We start from the raw sequence: 22147 nt of genomic DNA, 5'->3' as shown, positions 1-22147 counted from the left end.
CCTGTTGAAATAAACTGAGGGTGAGAGTATGCCTTTACAGTGACGCATACTCAATCAAATGATACGTCAGTGCAAATGAAGCCCTCCAATATTGGGCTTCAAAGGGGCTAAGACCCAGGTCATCAAGCAGTGTGAATTCACAGTAAAACTATTGAGAGAACCTATCACGAACTTTGAGTTTTTCTGATTTGTGTCTTTAAAGTCTGATTTGATCTTTGTATTTTTTCCGGTCTTGCCCTGAGTGCTCCTATATTCAGGGGACAGACCAATGATGCTTTTCACACCTCCGACAGGCCACACTTTGGGCAGGTATAAAGTGTTAAGTATGAAACCCTATTATCAACTACTGTACATCACAGTGCAAACACACACACACACACACACACAGATTGGTAGATAGGAGGCAAATGGGGGTGGGGTGGGGCTGTTAGTGGAACGATGTGGATACTGGTGAGATAAGTGTTGAAACACTCTGTTCCTGAAACTCATGAGTGACTTTGTAGTTTCATAGTAACTATGAAACAAAACGAGCAAACAAAGGCAAAAACAAAACAAAAACAAATGCCCTATATAGGAAGGACAGATTGGAGGTAATTAATAATTGAGTTTTAGACAAGATCAATTTATATTTACATTATTTATCCTAATTATATCTAGTATTCAATTGGAATTTAGAATTTAAGTAAAAGGACCAGTTTGGAAATAAAATCTTGAGGGTTGACAGTGTCTCAGCAGTGTTTGATCCTGAGAGCAGTGTTTCTCAGAGTAGGTGATAGCATTCTCCAGGCACATTGCAACACAGCATTCACTGTGCACAAAATTCAAGGCATAGATGAAAGATCACTGTAGAGGCTGATGAGCAAAAGTCTTGTAGTGGAACTGAGGTACTATGTGAGGACAAAAGTTTTTTTAAAGCTTTTTAAAAAATATTCAAAAATTATAATATGTAATTGCCGGTAAAATAATATTATGCAATATTATTTTCTTTTTGAACCCAGGTACACAGTAGAAAAATGATTTGATAGATTTATCAGTTTTATGAGGTAGTATATTATTGTAGCAGACACAATCATTTTGACTTGGTGATATTTCCAATTTCAAATAAATGATCTGACTTCTCATGATAAAGAAATATAGTATACATCAAGTATAGTTATACTCTATTCAGTATTACAAATGGTAAAAACATGATTTGCTAGACCAGGTATTCTAATTTTGGTTCATAAAACAAAAAGATAATTGTTAAATGTTTGGCAGAACAGATAATGGGATATGAATTGTGAGTACAAATGAATTTCTCTATCTCATGATGGGAGGTTATATATGTACTGTAACTTCTTTTTTCTTTAAAATTGCATGTTGATCAAAGTATATTGTATTTCACTATGCTACTAAACCTTAATTATGCCTTAAATAGGGTCACGAATTTGCTCCCAAAAGTGTGACAATAATTGGTCATTCTATGGGTGGCCTTGTTGCAAGAGCATTGCTTACAGTGAAAAATTTTAAACAAGAGCTGATAAATCTTCTTATTACACAAGCAACTCCTCATGTTGCCCCCGTGATGCCATTGGACCGCTATATTACAGGTGAGTACTGTTACATAAGTAAGTACTAACTGGCCTCATTTTAATTTAGTATTGAGTAAATTTTTACAAATGCTCCCTTTAGAATATGCTACAGATTTATCTGTATATGAAGCAGATCAGGTTCAAACCAGTACTTTCAATTCTGAGCATCTCTCTTTGTTTTTTGTTTGTTTGTTGGGTTTTGAGCCACACCTGGCGATGTTCAGTGGTTACTCCAGGCTCTATGCTCAGGAATTACTTCTAGTAGACCCTGAGGGACCATATGGAATGAACCTGGGTTGGCTGTGTGTAAACCCATGTCCCTACCTGTTGTACCTCTAGCCCCCTGTACATGTCTTTGTGACTTTCATCTTAGGCTCATAATTAAAGTGGTGTTAAAGTTTTCTTTGTCCATAGTATCTTATTGTGGATGACATAACTCTTTTAATCCCTAAGCACTTGGGGTTCAGTTTAGATTTTATCTAAGAGTGGTTACCTATGTTTCAATGTGTGTTTAAACTTCCTGTATTTTGTTTACTCTTCCATTACCCTATTCAAAATATGCATAGTTTTATAATAGTGGAAATGTTTTTGGCTTTTTTTTTTGGGGGGGGTCACACCCAGCAAAGCACAGGGGTTACTCCTGGCTCTGCACTCAGGAATTACCCCTGGAGGTGCTCAGGGGACCATATGGGATGCTGGGAATCTCTGCCACGTGCAAGGCAAACTCCCTACCCGCTATGCTATTGCTCCAGCCCCTAAATAGTGGAAATGTTTTGTATTTAAATGCTAACTCTATATGGTGAGGTAGAGCTGCTAGTACTTATTGAGCTCTTACTATGATTGGTTATTGTGCTATCTTATTTCATCCTTAAAACAGTGATTATTGTGCTATCGTATTTCATCCTTAAAACAGTGATTATTGTGCTATCGTATTTCATCCTTAAAACAGTCCTTTGAGGAAGGTTCATATTACTATACCTTTAATTATGAATATTAACAAAGAGGCTAAGAGGCTAAGTTACTGTATAGAATCATTTAGTAGGAAAATGATGGAGCCAGTATTTGACCCTAGCAAATATTTTCCAGAGCCTGTGCTGTTAGCCTTTCTTGCTTGATATACTGCTGCTTAATTAAGGTACTTTAATATGAATGAAAAACTAAAATTATTGATAAGACTGTGATGTTTCAAGGAATTTTGAATGTATACTGTGGAGTTTATTGTTGCTGGCCATCTAATCAAATAGTGATAATGTTATGGAATTAAGTGCCTGCTCTCTAAACTTTATTAAGGAAAGTCTAGTATTAGCTTCAGTGTTTTCTGGAATATTGATTGTATGAATAGAAGAATATCTTTAGAAATATTTTTTTTTCTAGCTGATAAATGTATACATCTTCTTTCTGTACAAAAATTTGCATATCTTAACTTCGATAAAGTTTTTGTTTGTAGTTAAGTGAGAAATGCACCCTTGTAACTCCTATCCAGGGTAGTTTCCCAAATTAGTCATTTTCACAGAATATTGCCAAAACAGAAACAAAAAAAATTTGCTTGTAGAAATATTTCAGTGAAATACTTTAATTTTATTATTTCAGATTAAATTTAATCTACTAATTCTAATAGTTGTAAATGACCTGTAGATTTAGAAAGAACAAAGGAGATAAACAAGTCATCATACTTATCACAACTAAAAACATCTTCTTTATTTTATGTGATATATGTAAATAAATTTTGTAGATTAATTAGAATTGCTAAAAAATTTCAAACTTTAAAGAATACTCAAAAGAGTCCATCCCTTTTATTGTTTAGAATAATTGTGATGGTTTATCCCTAAAAACACAATTTGCAAATAATATTAGGATCAAATTGCCTTTCCTGTGAGTAGAAGCCTTTTTTATGTTTTTCTTTTCATTTTTCTTGATTGCATTTAGCCAGAATTAGAATGAAAAAACAAAGTTTTGAGGAAGAGGAGTTGATTATCTCTGTTTGGGAGACATATCCATATGACTTCCAGAAAGAGAGATTGTTTGAACTTGGCAGAAATACTGATGTTACATAGACAAAAGAAAGCACTGCACTTGAGAGGACTCTGCTACCATTCTCCACAGGCTGAGGAGTATTTAGGCCAGTTGAGCCTTCCTCCTGTAGGCTATGTATTTACTTCTAGAATATGATTCAGGTAACTACACCCTCTGGCTTTTATTAACCCTATGTCATAAGCCCACTTCTAGACTCAAAGTGGACCTCTCAACAAGAACTGGCTAGAGGATCTGTCTGTTATAACCATAAGCTTGAATTGTGATGAAGAAATGATGGCTCTCTATGAAGTTCAGAGTTAGAATGCTATTCATGAAGCCACTGTGATGCAGGATGGAATTAGAGTGAGAAGGAAGGTAGTACAGCAGTGGGCTAGAGATCTGCTCCCTCTGCGCTGCCATAATCTAGTGCCTAAGTTAGATGTCCTCAAAATTTTGATTCGACCCTGGTCTTCCAGGTTATTCCAACAACCTGGAATAAATATGCCTTTGTCAAAAGGCATAGAGAAAATATATTTGACTTAACAGTCTGTTCATATTTTAACTTTAAAATGTTTAAACACACGGGCATGTTTGTATATCCATGCATATTCTTTGATTCTTTTATTATAAGTGGCTCTGCTTGATTTCAATCTTAAGTATATATCCTGAGATCTTTGATGGAAAGATTTTGCTGTTCCAAAATGTTTGAAGTCCTCAATGGGATCACATGCTAGGGTGAAAATAGATAAAGTCTGGTAATCAGAAGAGAGTCCATACTTCTCTGAACTGGCCTCATATCTGACACTGACAGTTTCTTACCTTTCAGCCCATTTATGAATCAGATGGAAAATTTCTGCAGGGTCATTGAAATACTTGTTTTATTAAATGGGTAGAAATTTAACCCTCTGATTTTCCTCCCAGAAACCTAGTTCCTTCTTCCTTCCCAGAAGACTTCTAATAGCCTAGTTCTCCCTCTTGGAGAACCTGACAAGCTACTGAGAGTCTATTGCCCGCTCTGGAGAGCCTGGCAAGCTCCCTGTGGCGTATTCATATCCCAAATATAGTAACAGATATATACATACCTCTTGGAGAGCCCAGCAAGCTACAGAGAGTATCCTGCCTGCACGGCAGAGCCTGGCAAGCTACCCATGGCATATTCGATATGCCAAGAACAGTGACGATAGGTCTCATTCCCCTGACCCTGAAAGAGCCTCCATCATTGGGAAAAAATGAGTAAAGAGAGGCTGCTAATCTCAGGAGTGAGTGTAATAGAGACGTTACTGTTGCCCGCTCGAGTAAATCAACGAACAATGGGATGACAGTGATACAGTGATTTTCCTCCATAGTGAATTAATTAATTAATTCAAAGTGCATGTCATTATCCTGATTACAATTAAGAACTTAAATTGTTCTTATTGTTGTGGATATCTTCAGTAGAGAGCTGTAGACAGCTGTCCTCATAAGGGCTTCCTGCACTTTAGTATGTTTAGCATAGCAAATACGTAACAAAGGCACAATAAAGAAAAATGATACACACAGTAGAGACAAGGGTCAGAAATATTTGCTCCATAGTTGGAAGCCTGCCTCATGAGCTGGGGGAAAAGGCATTTGGATGGAGAAGGGATCACTAAGTCAATGACGGTTGGAGGGATCATTCGGAATGGGAGATGTGTGCTCAAAATAGATAAAGGACCAAACATCATAGCTTCTCAGTATATTGCAAACCATAATTGTAAAAAACTAAAGCGGGGGGGGGGGGGTGAGGGAGGGGGTGTGTGCACTGGAGGCTCTTTTGTCTTACCGCCCGCTTTCGGTGCTCTGGAACCGCAGTGTATGTATGGGCTGGATTGGGACGGCCGTTGGCCAAGGACAGGCGAAGGAAGAACGAGGACCAAGCTGGTTGCTGATTAGTTACCGTTTATTCAATCTTCCAACTTTCTCATCTCCTGCACTCCCAGCTCCGTCCTCTCTCTGGATCTACTGCAGCCTACTCTGGATCCCATCTCTCTCCTCCCCTTTCTCGCCCTTGCCCCTAGGTTGCACACTGCCAGGTAGCAAAATCAACATAAGAAAGCCCTTCCTGAGGGCTGTGAGGTTCAAAGGGAACACAACCTAGGGGCATTCCAAAGTCCTTCCTGACTGCCAGTTGGCAAGATACCTCTTTAGGGGGTTTTTTCCCTCTCCTTATTCCAAACTCTCATTAACATCTTAATATTAGTTATTTTTGTATGGACATAGCAAGAGATACATTGAGGCTTGCATGGCAGCTCTCCTGGCAACATCTTGCCACAGACTCAGACCACAGCACTCACTCAGGCCAGATTAATCATTCCTCATTCTAGCAGGGTCCAAATCTAGTTATCACTGTTTGGATCATGACAACATTTGTCCATGATCAAGCTCTTAACTTACAGTTAAGCATTAGGCACTTTGGCCAGGCCCATCTCGATGCCAGGGTAGAACACAAGTCACCACTTGCCCTGGGTCTGTCTTGTCCCTCGGCAGGACCCTGCTTTTGGGGGTGCTAGGAAGTAAGGGCAGCTGAGGCTTAGGTCAAAAGAACAGATGCCCAGGAGGAAAATATCATGTAGAGTCAAATGACTCCCAGGTTACAAAAACATTTGCTAAGTCTTCCTGTGTCATACAAAAAAGACATGGCTCTAAATAAACTATGCAAAGGACTCAAGGAGAAGAGAAAAACAATATTTACAAGTCAACAGAACACTAAGAAAGAGTTACAAATAAACACAGAGGGATGGGAGCACTGTGATGGGAGTAACCCAATAAACCTAAACTACTTGAGGCTATGTTATCCTACACATAATGTCCCAAAGTAGAGAGAGAGAGAGAGAGAATATGGGGGAAATTGTCTGCCATAGAGGCAGGGGGAGGGTTGGGATGCAGAGGTGATGCTGGGACATTGGTGGTAAAAAAAATGTGCACTGGTGGAGGGATGGGTGTTCTATCATTGTATGACTGAAACTCAAACATGAAAGCTTTGTAACTGTGTCTCACTGTGATTCAATAAGAAAGAAAGAAAGAAAGAAAGAAAGAAAGAAAGAAAGAAAGAAAGAAAGAAAGAAAGAAAGAAAGAAAGAAAGAAAGAAAGAAAGAAAGAAAGAAAGAAAGAAAGAAAGAAAGAAAGAAAGAAAGAAAGAAAGATGATGCACATTTTTTATTGGCTTTGACAGGTCCATGTGCAAGAAGTTCTCTACATTCTACAAGAATACTACTTAACACCAATACAGCAAGAATTAAAAGAAAAAAACCCTAACCTTATTGTACTCCTATTTAGAATATGTGTAAAGTTGCTTTTTAAATTCAAAATGGAGAAAATTGGAATACATTGTTTGTGGACAATTCATATCTCTAAATAGAAATTCAGAGAGAGATAAATGTTGTGGGTAATAACTGCTCACTTTAAAATGTATTTCTTTTTATTTCCTACCAGATTTTTATCTGACTGTAAACAACTTTTGGATTCTAAATGCTAGACACATCAATTTAACCACACTTTCTGTAGCTGGAGGATTTCGGGATTACCAAGTTCGCTCGGGACTGACTTTTCTACCAAAATTAAGCCATCATACAAGTGCCTTATCTGTTGTGGTAATCTTTTTTAAAGATTCTATTGATGTGATAACTGGTGAATGCAGTGGTATATGAAAAGAGAGATAAGTAGATGTTTATAAATGACTAATTAGTTGTTATATTACTGGTACATGTCCTATACGTGAGAGAGAGACAGGAGAGAGAGAGAGAGAGAGGATATGATGAAAGAGTAAGGACAGAAGGAAGAAAGGAAGGAGATGGAGAGATAGAAGAAAGGAAGAGAGAAACGAGAGAATATTGATAAGGCAGAGACCTGGTTGTTTATGTCCATTGAAAGTTAAAAGAGTGGGATTTGTGTTTTCATATCGCTAAATAAGATATTTCACTTCTTAGGGAATTTTCTCAAAATTAGTGTTTTTTAATAGATTATTATCCATCAGTACTTCATATATCTGCATGCATTTTTCACTGTGGAAACATTTCAAGAGTTGGGGCCAGAGATAGTACAGGGGGCAAGACATTAGTGTCTTGCACATTGAAGATTCCATTTTAATCCCTGGATTCCCCAAGCACTACAACTAGTGATCCCTGAGCACAGAGCCAGAAGCAAACCCTGAGGACAGCCAGGTGTGGTTCAGCTGTCACCCCGCTCCCCTATTAAAAATTGACCTAGGGTTATCATGAGCTGAAGGAGAAGACAACTAGGTTATCAAGGATTGAATCAAGGATTTCATAACAAGCAAGGTATGCGCACTACCACTGAGAAATATCCCTGCCTGAGAAGGAACAAATTTTTAAAATGATTATCTCAAGAACAGCTGAGTTATATTTATATAAGTTGGAATTAAAAAATTGAAGAGTGCCATTAAGAGGGTCAAGACTGAGAGTAAGTAACTCTACTTCTTGAATGTTTGAACCTTCCAGGGCTGCTTATAGGTATTACTCGTACAATCCACAGGAAAGAGAATGAGCATGGAGATGAGTCAGGCCTAGAAATGGCTTGCATCACTCCTGCTCTCATACCACTACAGAAAACTTCGTTTTCCCTTAAAGTAAAAGGGCATAAGAGATGTGCAAAATGTAAAGAATTGATTTTGATGGACAGTCAGCAATAGCACCTCAAAGATGATGAACAACCTTTTTTATTATTTGTGTTTCTTTTCCCTCTTTTCATCATAGATGTGTCTATTGGCTGAGTCAAAGTAAAGTACTTTATATTTTTAATAATGGTAAATACTGTCTACTGTTACTTGAATGAGCCTCTAATATGGATTTACAGTGAACTCTTGATTTTTAATTAAACTGTGAACATTGATTCCTAAGCATGACATTTAATCTTTGTAAGTTTAACAAAATAAACTTTGGATTATTCCCAGTTGAGAACCTGAAACTCAAATATATAATATTATTTGAAGAATGTAAGAGTGGCAATGACTCCTGAGAACCTAGTACTTGTGCCCCCTTTTTTAGCATACAGGAGTGGGGCCTGTGAAGTAGCTCAAACCTGGAGCATAAACCTTGCATGTGTGAGACCCAGAATTTGATCCCTAGTACTGCATTTCCTCTTACCCCAAGCACCATAGGATGGCTCTGGTGACTCTCAGCACCACTAGGTTCAGGCAGGAGCAGCTTATTGTATCTTTGAGGACACAGGGAGAAAAATCTTTGAATGTTTTAAATGTTTTAGTGGGGGTTTTTTGTTTGTTTATTTTGGGCTACACCCAGTGATGCTCAGGGATTGCTTCTGACTTTGCACTCAGGAATTATGTCTGGTAGTACTTGATGACCATATGGGATATGAGGAATTAAACCTTGGTCAGCCACATGCTAGGCAAATTCCCTACTATTGCTTTGATCTCTGCTTTAATGATTTTTAAAGGAAACATTAAGCCTGAGTAAGCAGTAATAACAATTAGAGATAATTTATGCAGGAAATCATTTAATGTCTTTGAATAACCTTTTATATGAGATTTTATAACTTTAAATTCACATGGGGCTGGAGGGATATCACAGCGGGTAGGGTGTTTGCCTTGCACGCGGCCGATCCAGGTTTGATCCCTCTGTCTGTCTCTGAGAGCCTGGCAAGCTATTGAGAGTATCCCGCCTGCATGGCAGAGCCTGGCAAGCTACCCGTGGTGTATTCGATCTGCCAAAGACAGTAACAAGAAGTCTCACAATGGAGACATTACTGCTGCCCACTCGAGCAAATCGATGGACAGCAGGACGACAGTGCTATATACAGTGCTAAATTCACATATATAAAATAGTGAAGCTGATGTTGCACAATTCTTAAATATTAATTTAAAAAATTTTTAGACCAGTTAGAGAATAGCAGATGTGTTTTTAAGTTTTATTGTTTTTCTTTTAGAGCTCAGCTGTGCCTAAGACCTGGGTTTCAACAGACCATCTCTCCATTGTATGGTAAGTAAATATGACCTATTTTTTTTATTTGTGGTGATCTTTCCTAATGCATTGATTAGTTTGTTATCTTTTTTAAAGTTTTGCCCATAAGTAAATAAAGATTTGGGTAAGATATTAACATAAAATTGTAACCTTCTTATCTGAGTTGACCAAGGTTCCCATTTGATAGCCAAAATTTCTCTCCCAGTGAACATTAGTCTCAGAATGAAGCTGGGGCATAAAGTATTCATTTTGTTTGTTTGTTTGTTTGTTTGTTTGTTGTTTCTTAGTTAGGCAGAATCAAATGCCCTTTTGGTAGGACTTTTAAGCTTTAGCCAATCATCAGTCTCAGGGACTTGATTAATACAGCATTGACTATTTTAAGGAGTAACACATAGGACAAAAAGTATAAAAAGCAGATATTTTTTCCCTGCTTACTTCTGGTGGTATTGAGAGCTTACTCATGGCTTTGTGCTCAGGGGTCACTTCAGGTTGTGCTCCAGTAACCGTATGTGTTACAGGGGGGTCAAACCAGAGTATACCGCATGCAAGATAGTGCTTTCCCCCTATAGGTCCTCCATTTTTTTTTTTTAGGGACTGTACCTGGTAGTGCTCAGGGGTTACTCCTGCCTCTGCACTAGGAATCACTCATGGCAGTGCTTGTGAGACTATATGGGAAGTCAGGGATCTCAAAACTAGGTTGCCATGTACAAGGTGAGCACCCTACTCACTCTACTCCTCTACCTCCATGGCCCACAGAATTTTTTAAAAGAAAAAGAAGATACCTGTTAGTTTTATTGTCAAGCATTCAGAAAGATTTAATTTGCTTTATTCTTATATATCTCAACCATAAGATAATGTGCTTAGTAGTAACAATTTGTTAAATAATCTTAGTGTAAAATATTAAAGAACACTTAACTCCACTAAATGATAGAGTTTTGTAGATAAGGAAAAGAACAAAGCCGAGCAAAAATGGTCTTTTAAAGAATAAGAACAAAACAGTGGTTATCAGAAGGGATTGGAGTGGATGAATATATTATCTAGAAGCTATCATTTGTATGAGCATGGGTGGTAACCTTTTGGTAGTAAATATAATGTATCTAAAGAATTGATTTATAAACTATATACCTAAAATCTATAAAATGCTATGAACCACCATACAATAAAACAAAATAATAATTCTACATTTTTATCAAAAATAGATTTTTAAAGAAAGTTTTGTGTTTGTGCTTATTTTACTCTGTAGGTGTAAGCAATTGCAATTGACTACAGTTCGAGCATTCTTTGATCTTATTGACGCTGATACTAAACAAGTACGTATTTTTAAATGTATTTATTTCAGTAAACTTAAAGATTTTGTTGCAGAAATAATAGATTTAATGCACTTTAAAAATTTTTGATGGAAACAAAAGCCTACATGCACCAACTGTAATTGGTTTCAATATGCAAATATCTTTATTTTATCTTACAGTGTTTTGTCCACTATTGATAATTCATACATGCAATGGAAGTGAGTGTGAAAGGAAATAGTCTACCTGCCAGTTCTTTCCTTTTTAAAAATTTGACATACTATTCTGACTTAATGAAAGGAAAATAGTTATCACAGCTACTTTACAATGCTTTTTTTAAAAAAATGCATTGTTGACATCATGATATATCTTGTTATATTAAAAAAATTTTTAGCATCTTTATTTTTTGATAGAGTCTATATAACTATATTCATTGACCAAGCTAAGCTCTCCAAAACTTGAATTATTTACTTATAAAAGATAAACCTTTTCTGCAATGAAACTTCACAAACTAGAGTTTCTGAGTTGTTTAACAGGCACATTTCCTAGAAATCATAGTGTCCTGGAGAATATTATAATATTCTTCCTTCACTTTCTTACCTATTATAAGATAGTGGGCACCAAGCATTTGTGCAAAATTCAGAGAATTCTATTCATTTACTTTTCTATTTTTCCTGTATAATGGGAATAGATTCACATTATACATAACAAACAGCTTTTCACCTCAGTTTATTTTGCATTGCATACTGTTCTATAGAAGTACTTTTGGAGAACTATGGTTCTAGCTTTTCCTTTTGGAAAAAATGTTTCTTGTGTGCTCAGTATTCTTTCACGCTGTGGTAAAGTATCAGATATTCTTTCTTAGGAAGTCTTCAAATCTGTGAGTGACTGAATGTGTGGTCTCTTTATCACTAGATCTCTAGGTAATGCTTTCCTTATAACTATAGCTTGGATGCTTGCTCCTGTAGCATATTCTTAAGGTAGTGTCTATTTTCTTTTTCTTCAAATCCTTCAGAAAGTTGCCTAATCATTTAGTACATTATTACTGAAGTCATAAATACACTCTCTCCTGAGAACATAATTAAAGAACCAAATCTTACTATACTTTACCACTTTTTAAGCCACAGGATACCATGTTTATTAAACATTTACATATAAATATATTTAAGCTCTATAAAAAGCATAACTGGTATATTTGAAGTAGGAAAATATTTCAGTTGAATGGCAGATGTAAAGTTTTCATTGAGGATGGAGGGGAAACATGCCCGAGTAGTATTCAGAGTGCCTGTGACCCACTCATACTGAAATTACTCAGTCAACCCAGCCAGATAGTTCAATGCTAGAGCCCAGAGATATGGGTTCAGCATTGCTGGACACATCCAGATCACTCCAGCAGTGCTTAGAGACTTGGCAGTGGTCACTGGGTCCATGTGATGCTGGAGATCAAACTCAGTGCTCTGTGTATGCAAGGCATATATACTTCTGACCCCTAAGCTATCACCCAAGCCTCACTAGTTACCGTTTTTGAAGATCTGTTCTCCACACTGATACATAAAAGAATTGGGGAGTCATATATTTGCTTAAAATAGAGCAAATTATTGTTAAAATTAGAACTAATTATTTTGTGGGTAGCTAGTTAGAAATGTTCATATATTTGCTAGGGATCTTCATTAGGGATTGGGAAAAAATAGCAATATACATTGATCCTGGCTGTCATTTTTATTTTTTTGTATTCAAGTGAATTTTTGCTGAGAATATCACATACCTTTTAGGGCTTCAGTACTTAAATTGAAGAGTTCACTAGTGATAGATTGCAAATGGATTTTATACCCACCTTCTTTAGTATATATACATTTTTAAGAGGGCCAATAGAAAGTTGCCAACATTCAATGATGATGCTAAGATATTTAAAAACAAACACAAAACCTGTTGTTTTGTTTTTTGCTTATTTTATGAAAGTAAGAATATTTTGATTCAAAAAGAAGGATAGAGTGTAAGAGTTCCCAAGGAAACAGTTGGCAACTCTTATTTTCTCTGTTGACTAGTTCCTTATTAGAGGATTGGCACTTGATTTGTAAATTAGTATATTAGAATTAATTCTTAAGATTCTTAAGTTCCCTTCTGAATCTATACATCCTTATGTGTTTTATTCTTGACTTTTACTTGAGGCACTATTGTATAATGATTCAAAGCCTGTGCTCTGGAGTCAGGTAGCTTGGGTTGAAATCCTGGCACTAAATATTTTGTTGTTTGCTTTGGTGGTGGTAGGGAAATTTGCACCTCACTTGGCAGTGCTCAAGGGCTTTTCCTGACTTTTTGCTCAGGGAGTGACCTCTGGCACTGGTCTAGGGACCTTATGCATTGACAGGATTCTAACCCATGTCTGTGATATGCAAGGCAAGGAAAGGTCACTATCTTTTTTTAGTTCATATGTAGATTAAATTGGTAACAAATTAAATACTTAAAAAGAGTGTCTTGTCCAGAGTAACTGTTGGTTCTTATCATTTTTACTTGAAACAAAGTTTCGCTGAACTACCACAATGAATATAAAGTGATACAGAATCTATCAATGTTCTTTCTAGATAACTCAGAATCCTAAGAAGAAATTGTCAGTTTTAAATCACCACTTTATAAGACATCCAGCAAAACAATTTGAGGAAAATCCAGCGATAGTTTCTGACTTAACAGGTTGGTGGTAATATTGTGTTTTAATTTCAAGTAGAGATTTGATTATTCATTTAATAAAAAATTGTTATTAGCGAAATCTTTTCAATTGAATTACATCTTAAGAATTTCCCTATACATGGCGCCTGCTGCAGCTCGGCCAGGTGTGGAGCTCTAAGCGAAAGACATGACACCTCAGACTGAAGTGGGTTGTTTTGAGGTACCAGATTTCTGAGTAGGACACATGTGACAGCTGGCCCTGAGATCCCTGGGGACAGAATGGTTTGCAGTATTTTTTTTGGTGATGGCATGTTCAAAATCTTGGACCCTTAAGTTGGCTCTGTCGGAAATAATTAGGGGGCCCAGACCTTGTTTCTGTATGTACTGTGACCTTTTATCAGGTGGATGTGTGGGGATTAATAAAATGTGTATGAAGAATTTAAAAAAAAATTCCCTATAAAGTTTTCTTACAAGAGAAAAAAAATCAAGGATGATCGGCTGTAGTTAAGGTAGGGAAAGAATTGAGAAGCAATTTGAAGTATCTGTGAAGAAAATTGTCCTGGGTGGGGAGGAGCCTTGGGGACTAGCTCAAATAGAGCAGCATGTGCCAAGCTTGTGTGAAGCCCTGCACTACGTATTTCTAAGACAATATGTGTGTGGTTCCTGGTCTTTTTTTTTTTAAGTTTTTCTCTTTTTTTAAAAAAAATTTTATAGTGTTGACAATAATTTATTACATTCAATATTCCAACACCAATCCCAACACCATTACACCTACCTGCCACCATTATTTAGAATTTTCCCACCGCCACCCAAATCTGCCTCAAAGGCACATCCTAAATAATTTATTTTGTATTGCTTGTTTTGAATAATAAAAAAATGATCCAGAAAAGTTTTCTTAGAGGAAAATGTGTGAAAATTGTTGTATCTCACCCTGGAAACATTAAGCTCTTGTGTAAGAGATTACTAACATGTTGTTACAGATTGAGCCTTATGTGCTAATTTTTTGCTTATTGGTCGAAATTGGTTGCCTTCTACTTTACACCCCATCAAAGGTGGTGTGCTACTCCTGGTATATCAATGGCTTAGAGAATGAGGTGTATCTCTGGAATTCAAAGATTTTAAACAGGGTGATAACGTTTGAGTTAAATTTTTAACTGGATGGTGACTTTGGGGTCTGGAGGCATCTCTGCAGTTTGTGGCTCTCTTCTGAGATTTATTTCTAAGTCTCTGGGTCATGGCCGTTAATAAGCTTATATGCCACTGGAGACAGTTGGTGTAAATACAGGGAGAAGGGGAGGTCTCCCATTCCCGACTCAATGAGAGCCGGCCATTTCAGTTACAAATCACATGTACCTGGGTTTTTCAGCAGATTCATTCTCTTGTGTGAGGTTCATTCCTCATGTGTGGAGATTGGTTGTGAGCATGGTGGCTATTGGGTGCTGGAGGTTTTCAGCTGCTGGGTTGTGGGCTTACCCACCCCTCTCCAGGTCACCTTGACTGAGAATCAGCTTGGCACAGGTCTGGAGGCACCTCTGCTGCTTGTGGCTCTCTTCTGAGATTTATTTGTGAGTTCATAGTGTTTTTTCATAATAACTTTATTAAGTTATTAGTTTAATTACAAACATTCAATATTTCAACACCAATCCCACCACCATTGCACCTTTCCACCACCAATATTTCCAGTTTTCCCAACCACTCTTGAGCCTCCTCCATAGCAGGCCCTCAATAATTAATTTTACATTGCTTGTTATAAATAATTTTCTGAAAAGGATGATCAAAAAGTATTTCCTTAGAAGATAGGTAGTGAAGCTAAGACCTTGTATAAGAGATTACTAAAATGGTGTTACAAGTTAATCCTTCTGTATTTATATTTTGTTAATTGAGATTAGTTTCCTTTTATATTATATTCCATCCAGTCTGGTGTGCTGCACCTGGTTTATCAGTATTGTAGAGTTTGAGATGTTGTGTGGCTGAAATTGTGGCCATGCACTACAGGGTGTTCAAAATTTCTAATGAGGTGATAGATCTGGAGTTAAATTCTTAACTAACTGGCATTGTTGGGGTGTATGTGTGACTGCCAGCCTTCTGGAAGTACCAGGGATATGGAGGGAGGTAGCCTAGCCCTGACCCTATGAACACTGGAGATTTCAGTCACAGAATTCGCATACCTGAGTTTTTCAACAAATTAAATTCTGGATGAGGCTTTTCCAAGCACTGGGGCTTGGCGGGAGTGTGGCAGCGTTTGTGGAGTGTGGAGGTTTTCGGCTGCTGGGCCTCTTGTTTGGATGGGCTCAGAGGCTCCTGAGCCTCACCAGCTCCGCTCTGGGTTGCCCTGGGATGACTCAACCTTTTGCATCATCTGGAAATTCTGCCCCTTATAGATTCCTTTCAAGATTTATTTCTGAGCCTCTGGATCATGGTGGGTGAAAGAGCTTATGTGGTGCCAAAGGTGTTTCATGGATGTGACTGCCGAGCTTCCAAAGTACAGGGAGATTGAGGGGAGGTAGCCCATCCCTGACCCCTTGGAAACTGGAGATTTCAGTCCCCAAGACCTGCATATTTGAGTGTTTAAACAAATTAATTTCTGAATGAGACTTATTCTAACAGTGGTGGTCCAGCCAGGAGCATGGCGACGATTGTAGAGTGTGGAGGTTTGGGGCTGCCAATGCTCTGTTTGCGTGGGTACAGGGGCTCACCTGCCCCCCTTGGGTTGCCTTAGGATGACTAAGCTTTGTGCGGGATTCAGAAGAAATTCTGCCACTTGTAGATGTCTTTCCAGATGTGGCTTATCGTTCTTTAAAAACTTGTCCTGAAAGTAACATGTTAACTAGAAAATGTATTTCACTTTATTTTTAAATGGAGCAAAGGTGTCCAGGCCACACCTGGTAGTACTCAGGGGCAGCTCCAGGAATAAGCCATGAGCACCTCTAGGTGTGGCCCCCATCTTCCACTCAAAAAAAAAAATACTTGCTGTGATAAGTATTTCAACATTAAAAACAATAACTATATAATATTTTTTAAATAAGACCAAGTCAAATTCATTTCCTTTATCTTAGGCACATCTATGTGGGTTCCAGTAGAAGTATCCAAATGGTCCTATGTTGCTTACAATGTAAGTATAGCACCAACCGATTTATTTTACTTAAAAAACATATTTTACTGATTATCTTTAAAAGTTAAGAGTCTTAAAAGCTCTATCATTCTCATATTAAAATAATTTAATAATTCATTAGTTTTACAGTTTCTGTCTTGACCATTTAATTGAATATCTGTGTTATCTTCCAACATATTCTTTGGTCAATTTTTGTCTTAGTATTAAGATATGTGCTCAAGAGCACATTCAAGATTTTTTGTTTTTTAAATTTTTTTGCTGGAATCTCTCTTTTTTTGTGATGTTAGCGGCTGATGATGAAGAATGCCTAGTCATAATTCACTAACTGGTTTGCAAAAGTGATGATACTCTAATTTGATTGTCCCTTCTTCATTTATTAACTGGAACACTATGTAGAAAATCTTCTCACCTACTTAATTTGTCAAAAATGGAACAAGTCATAAAGGTAAAAAAAATTAATTGCTTAGATCTTTGGATCTTATATTTATTGGTTATAAGAATAGTGAGTTGGCTCACAGTTATTCTCCAAAGTGACCATAAGACATTTTGGGTTTCTGTTCCTCCCAGTATTATGGATGTAAAAATATTTGTGCTTCTTTATAAACTAAAATACTAGTGTTATTTATCTTTAATCTTAGAATTGAGATTGTTCTGTCTGACCAATGGAAGCTATAGCAAGCTAGTCTCCTGAATATTTTTTATAGCTCTTTAGTTGTCGCTGATAATTCCTTACTTTCTAGGATGAGAAGATATACCATCATTTTGTATATTTTCAACCCAGGAGCTTGAATTAGATTATTTTTCCTTTAAGAAACTCTTTCTACTATTTGAGAAACAAAGTCCAAAAAATATCATTTGGCAAAATAGATGTTTATGACTAGTGGGTTACCATTTCAAGTCCATAATTGGGGGACAGATCTAAGAAATGTAGTTATATAGACTAGATAACCACAGATCAGATAAAAATAAAGACATGCATTCATACTGATACTTCTAAAATAAACCAAGTCCCATCTACTCAAGGTTTTAGATGACCTGGTCTTTATTTTTCACTTGTATTTTCTTTCAAACCTGTTTCCAGAATATTCAATTTCAACAATACCAAGGATGATAGAATAAGAATAATTACTTATTTCTTTATCTGGAGTTTCAAATGATGGAATGATCCAGTATAACAGTGTTTTCCCTTTTTTTTTTTTTTTTTAGGAATCTAATAAGATATATTTTACATTTCCTCTTGCAAATCATAGAAAAATCTATACTCATGTCTATTGTCAGAGCACCATGCTGGTAAGATAATTGATACATTCTAAATTTAAAAGACTAACTGTTGTTCACTTTTCAGATTTAGTTAATGTCCAATAGATACTGCTTTCGCATTTAATCATGATCAAATCTAATTAGTTGAAATTTTTTATCTGAAATAAAATTTTGATTGGAAAGTTTTAACTGTAACCGATAATATACTATGAAATTATATCCTTGACTCTAGGTCTTTTTATCTTAATACACTATGTGAAAATAAATGAATTAAATTGAAAGATTTTGCTTGTTTGTTCTGTTTGGGAGTCACATAAAGTGCTCAGGGCTTATTCCAGGCTTTGAATTTAGGGACTGCTTCTGGATGGAACTTGAGAGTATCTTGCTGAGTGAAGTTAAGAGAGGAAGAGAAACAGGATGATCTCTCTTATATGTGGGATATCAAGAATCATTGTACCTATGGGAATATCAAATGCCCAAAGCAATAGAAACTAAAAACTTGACTTTAGTAGGTAGCTTAGCACAGCGAAGAGAAGGGGGAAGGACACTGGGATAATGATAGAGAAAAGTGGACATTCTTTTTTTTTTTTTTTATTATGGAGCAATAGCACTGCGGGTAGGGTACTTTGCCTTGCACGAGGCTGACCTGGCTTCGATTCCTCCACCCCTCTTGGAGAGCCCGGTAAGCTACCTGTGGTGTATTTGATATGACAAAAAAAGTAACAACAAGTCTCACAACGGAGGCATTACTGATGCCCGCTCCAGCAAATCAATGAGCAATGGGATGACAGTAGTTTAATTATTTTATGACTATCTATCTAAAAAATGACTCTTGTCAGATTCTGAAAGTGTTGTTCAAGAGTCAGAATTGTTCGGACATTGTGCATTGGAGAAATACACAATTGGAGAAATGTCACTATTTTTCTTACTGCTACTCTAAATTACCAGCTGATCTATGTTGCCTTTGGAGTGAACACATATTATTATAAATGCTAAAATTATCTTTTTATGAAATTTTTGTAGTGATGAGGCTGAAACCTTGGCCCTCATATACTTGAAGCTTGTGCTGTACCCCCAAACCATACCCCTTACTCCCCAAATACCTAGTTTTATAATTATTTTTGGTAATAGTACATATTTTTTGTATTATTATTAGGATACGAATAGTTGGATTTTTGGCTGCATAAACAGTTCTTCTATGTGGTAAGTCTGTTTTACGCTCTTCATTGTCCATTTTTCTCAACAATAGACACAGATTACACTTTTGTGGGGGTGTGTATGGGAGGGCCACGCCAAGAGGTGTTCAGGGCATATTCCTCACTCTGAGTTCAGGGATAACTCCCAGCAGTGCTCTGGGATCATGTGTGGTGCTGGAGGTCAAACTGGAGTCAGCAGCTTATATGATAAGCATCTTAAGCTCTGAACTATCCCTCTGGCTCCCATACACACTTTTTTGGTAGGGGTGGGGGTTGACTAACTCAGCAGTGCTCCAGGCTTACTCCTGGCCCTGTGCTTAGGGAGCACACTTGGGGAGTTTGGGAACCATACTGAGTGCTAGCATTTGAACCTAGGTTGGCTGTGTACAAGGTAAGCACCCTACCGTACTATCTCTCCAAACTCTATACTTTTAAAATAGTGTCTTATTTTCTTAAACATTTTGTGCTGACAGGGATTGAACCCAGAGCCTCACTTATATGAGGCATACAATGGAGTATTGAGCTGCAATGCTGCTCCCCTCCTCACCAAATCAATACATTTCAAAGTTTGTTTTACAGCTGTGGATATTGTCACTAATTTTTAAATGAAAAATAAGGTAAATTAACATACTAGTAATTTTTGCAGGCATTGAAATAGCTGGTTATGATAAGAAGGAATCTTTTTGTTCCTAAAGGAAAAATTTTTCCTAAAGGAAAAATAGAGTATATTGAGTTGGACTTGTTAAAGTTCATTCTTTACAACTCTGATAGGTATGTGAATGGAATTTGTAAATAAGATTAAGTCTTAATCTTATTTATTATTTTAAAACTTTAATATATTTATCCAATAATTGTGTTTTCTTATTTCAAAGTCAGCAAGGGGTTGATTTATCATGGAAAGCTGAATTGCTGCCAACAATTAAGGTAATGTATGCTTTATATTTTAATATTCAGGTAAAAAATGCTTAACTTAAGCTAATACACATTTTAGAATTTTTTTAAATTTTGTATTCATCTAGCTATTAAATGAGATTTGCTAGCATAAATTTAAAAATACTTTTTTTAGGAATACATTAATGGAGAAAATATGCATTACTTTTATCTTTAGATATAAATTATGTTGATAATACTCAACAAATTAAGTCTATATGTTATTTCTAGAGATCGGCGATTTTTTTAATTAAATTTGAAATATGTTTGGAACGATTTGTCTTAAATTAGAGTTGTATATTCAGAATTCGTATTTGAAGTGAGAGTCTGCAATGAGAAAACGAACTTAACATTCTAGTAGAGGGGACTAATTGCAATGCATAGTTGCACTTATATCACCTTGTCAATTTTATTCTGTGCATTTTCATTAATACTGTTTTGTATTTTTAAAAATGGATTGTAAGGAAGGGATTTAACTCATATGAACATTTTTTAAAGTCACTGATTCTAAACACTTTTCCAAAGAAGACATATGAATGCCAATAGACATTGAAAAGTACTTATCATTACTCATGATTAGGAAAATGCTGATCAAAACAACACTGAAACATCATCTCACACCAGTGAGAATGGCACGTATCAAAAAGTCTGGAAACAGACAGTGTTGGTGCGTTGGTGGGATTGTGGTAAGAAAGGAACCCTCACCCACTGTTGTTGGGAATGTCATCTGGGTTAGCCTCTACAGAAAGCAATATAGAGGTATCTCAAAAAAAGTTGGAGTAGAACTCCCATATTACCCATGATACCTCTTATTGGTATCTGTTCTCGAAATACATAAACATTAATTTTAAAGGATATATGCATACTTAGTACAATGGAAACAGTCGAATGCCCAACTGGATGAATGGATCAATAAATTGTTATATAGGGGCAAGAGAGATAAAGGGTAAGACATTTGTTTTGTGTGCAGTTGACCAGAGTTCTATCCCTCGCATCCTGTATACCTCTATGAGCCCACAAGGAGTGATTCCTGACTACAGATCCAGGAGTAAGCTCTGAGCACAGCAGGATGTAGACCTGAAAATAGACAAACTGAAAGTTGTAGTATATATATATACAGTGTATTATATGCAGCCCTATTAAATAACAAAATCAGGACCAGAGTGATAGTATAGCAGGTTGGACATTTGCTTGCACACAGTGGACCTGGTTTGATCCCTGGCACCCCGTATAGTCCCCCAAGCACCACTAGGAGTGACTCATTAGCACAGAGCCAGGAGTGACTCCTGAGCATCACTGGGTGAGAGTCAAAAAAAAAAAATCAAAAAGAAATAACAAGTTCATGTAATTTATAGTAACATTGGTGGAACTAGAGGATATCTTTCCAAGGGAAGTCTGTCAGGAAGGGGTAGATATAAAGTGACCTCACTCATATGCGAGAACTGCTCTACAGAATTGAGTTAGTTGGTGAGGAGAGATTTGAGAGGGATGAGTTTTGGGAACCCCAGGAGAGGGAGGTGCGTACACTGGTGATGGGTGTGGTATTGGAATTATGTGCATGGGAAACCTACCAGACAGTATTGTAAATCACAGAACTTCAATCAAAAACTACAATGTAATTTAAAAACCAAAGTCACTGATTCTATTTTAACCTTCCATCACTATCACTATCATCCCATTGATCCTCAGTTTGCTTGAGTGTGTCCAGTAACGTCTCCATTCGTCCTAGCTCTGAGTTTTTATCAGCCTCTCTTTACTCATCCTTCCCAACAATGCTGCATTAGAGGCTTTTTCAGGATCAGGAGAATGAGACCTATCATTGTTACTGTATTTGGAACATTAACACACCACGGGGAGCTTGCCAGGCTCTCCCATCCCGGCAGGAAAACTCTCGGTAGCTTGCGAGGTTCTCCGAGAGGGAGAACTAGGCTATAAAATGTTGCTTCTGGGAGCTTGGTTTATAGTCTCTGGATGTTGGCCCGTTGATGGGATTACACAATGCAGGGGGGAGGGCGGTGAGTTTCTGGGTGTGACCGCCTAGTTACTAGAAAATAGGGGATCTGAGCGAAAGAGGTCCAGTCCCGATCCGAGCAGGCTTGGAGATAACAGCCCCAGGTCCCGCACACCTGGGTTCCTCTGCCAGCGAACCAGCATGAAGGT

The 22147-nt window shown here is 37.1% G+C and overlaps 1 protein-coding gene across 1 annotated transcript in view; it reads left to right on the top strand.

Moving 5' to 3' along the window:
* The window catches only part of PGAP1 (post-GPI attachment to proteins inositol deacylase 1), an 88928-nt gene that overhangs the window by 21709 nt on the left and 45072 nt on the right, over window positions 1–22147 (top strand). Inside the window, exons 4-12 of the mRNA XM_004601400.3 lie at window positions 1418–1589; window positions 7036–7193; window positions 9505–9557; window positions 10783–10849; window positions 13408–13513; window positions 16546–16601; window positions 17808–17891; window positions 19018–19064; window positions 19930–19981. Coding sequence (XP_004601457.3) covers window positions 1418–1589; window positions 7036–7193; window positions 9505–9557; window positions 10783–10849; window positions 13408–13513; window positions 16546–16601; window positions 17808–17891; window positions 19018–19064; window positions 19930–19981 — 795 coding nt within the window. The remainder of the gene's footprint in view (window positions 1–1417; window positions 1590–7035; window positions 7194–9504; window positions 9558–10782; window positions 10850–13407; window positions 13514–16545; window positions 16602–17807; window positions 17892–19017; window positions 19065–19929; window positions 19982–22147) is intronic.

The sequence above is a fragment of the Sorex araneus genome, chromosome X, assembly GCF_027595985.1.
Source record: "Sorex araneus isolate mSorAra2 chromosome X, mSorAra2.pri, whole genome shotgun sequence".
NCBI lineage: Eukaryota > Metazoa > Chordata > Mammalia > Eulipotyphla > Soricidae > Sorex > Sorex araneus.
Note: the sequence above shows the minus strand (reverse complement) of the source record. Positions and strands in the feature narration are given on the sequence as shown.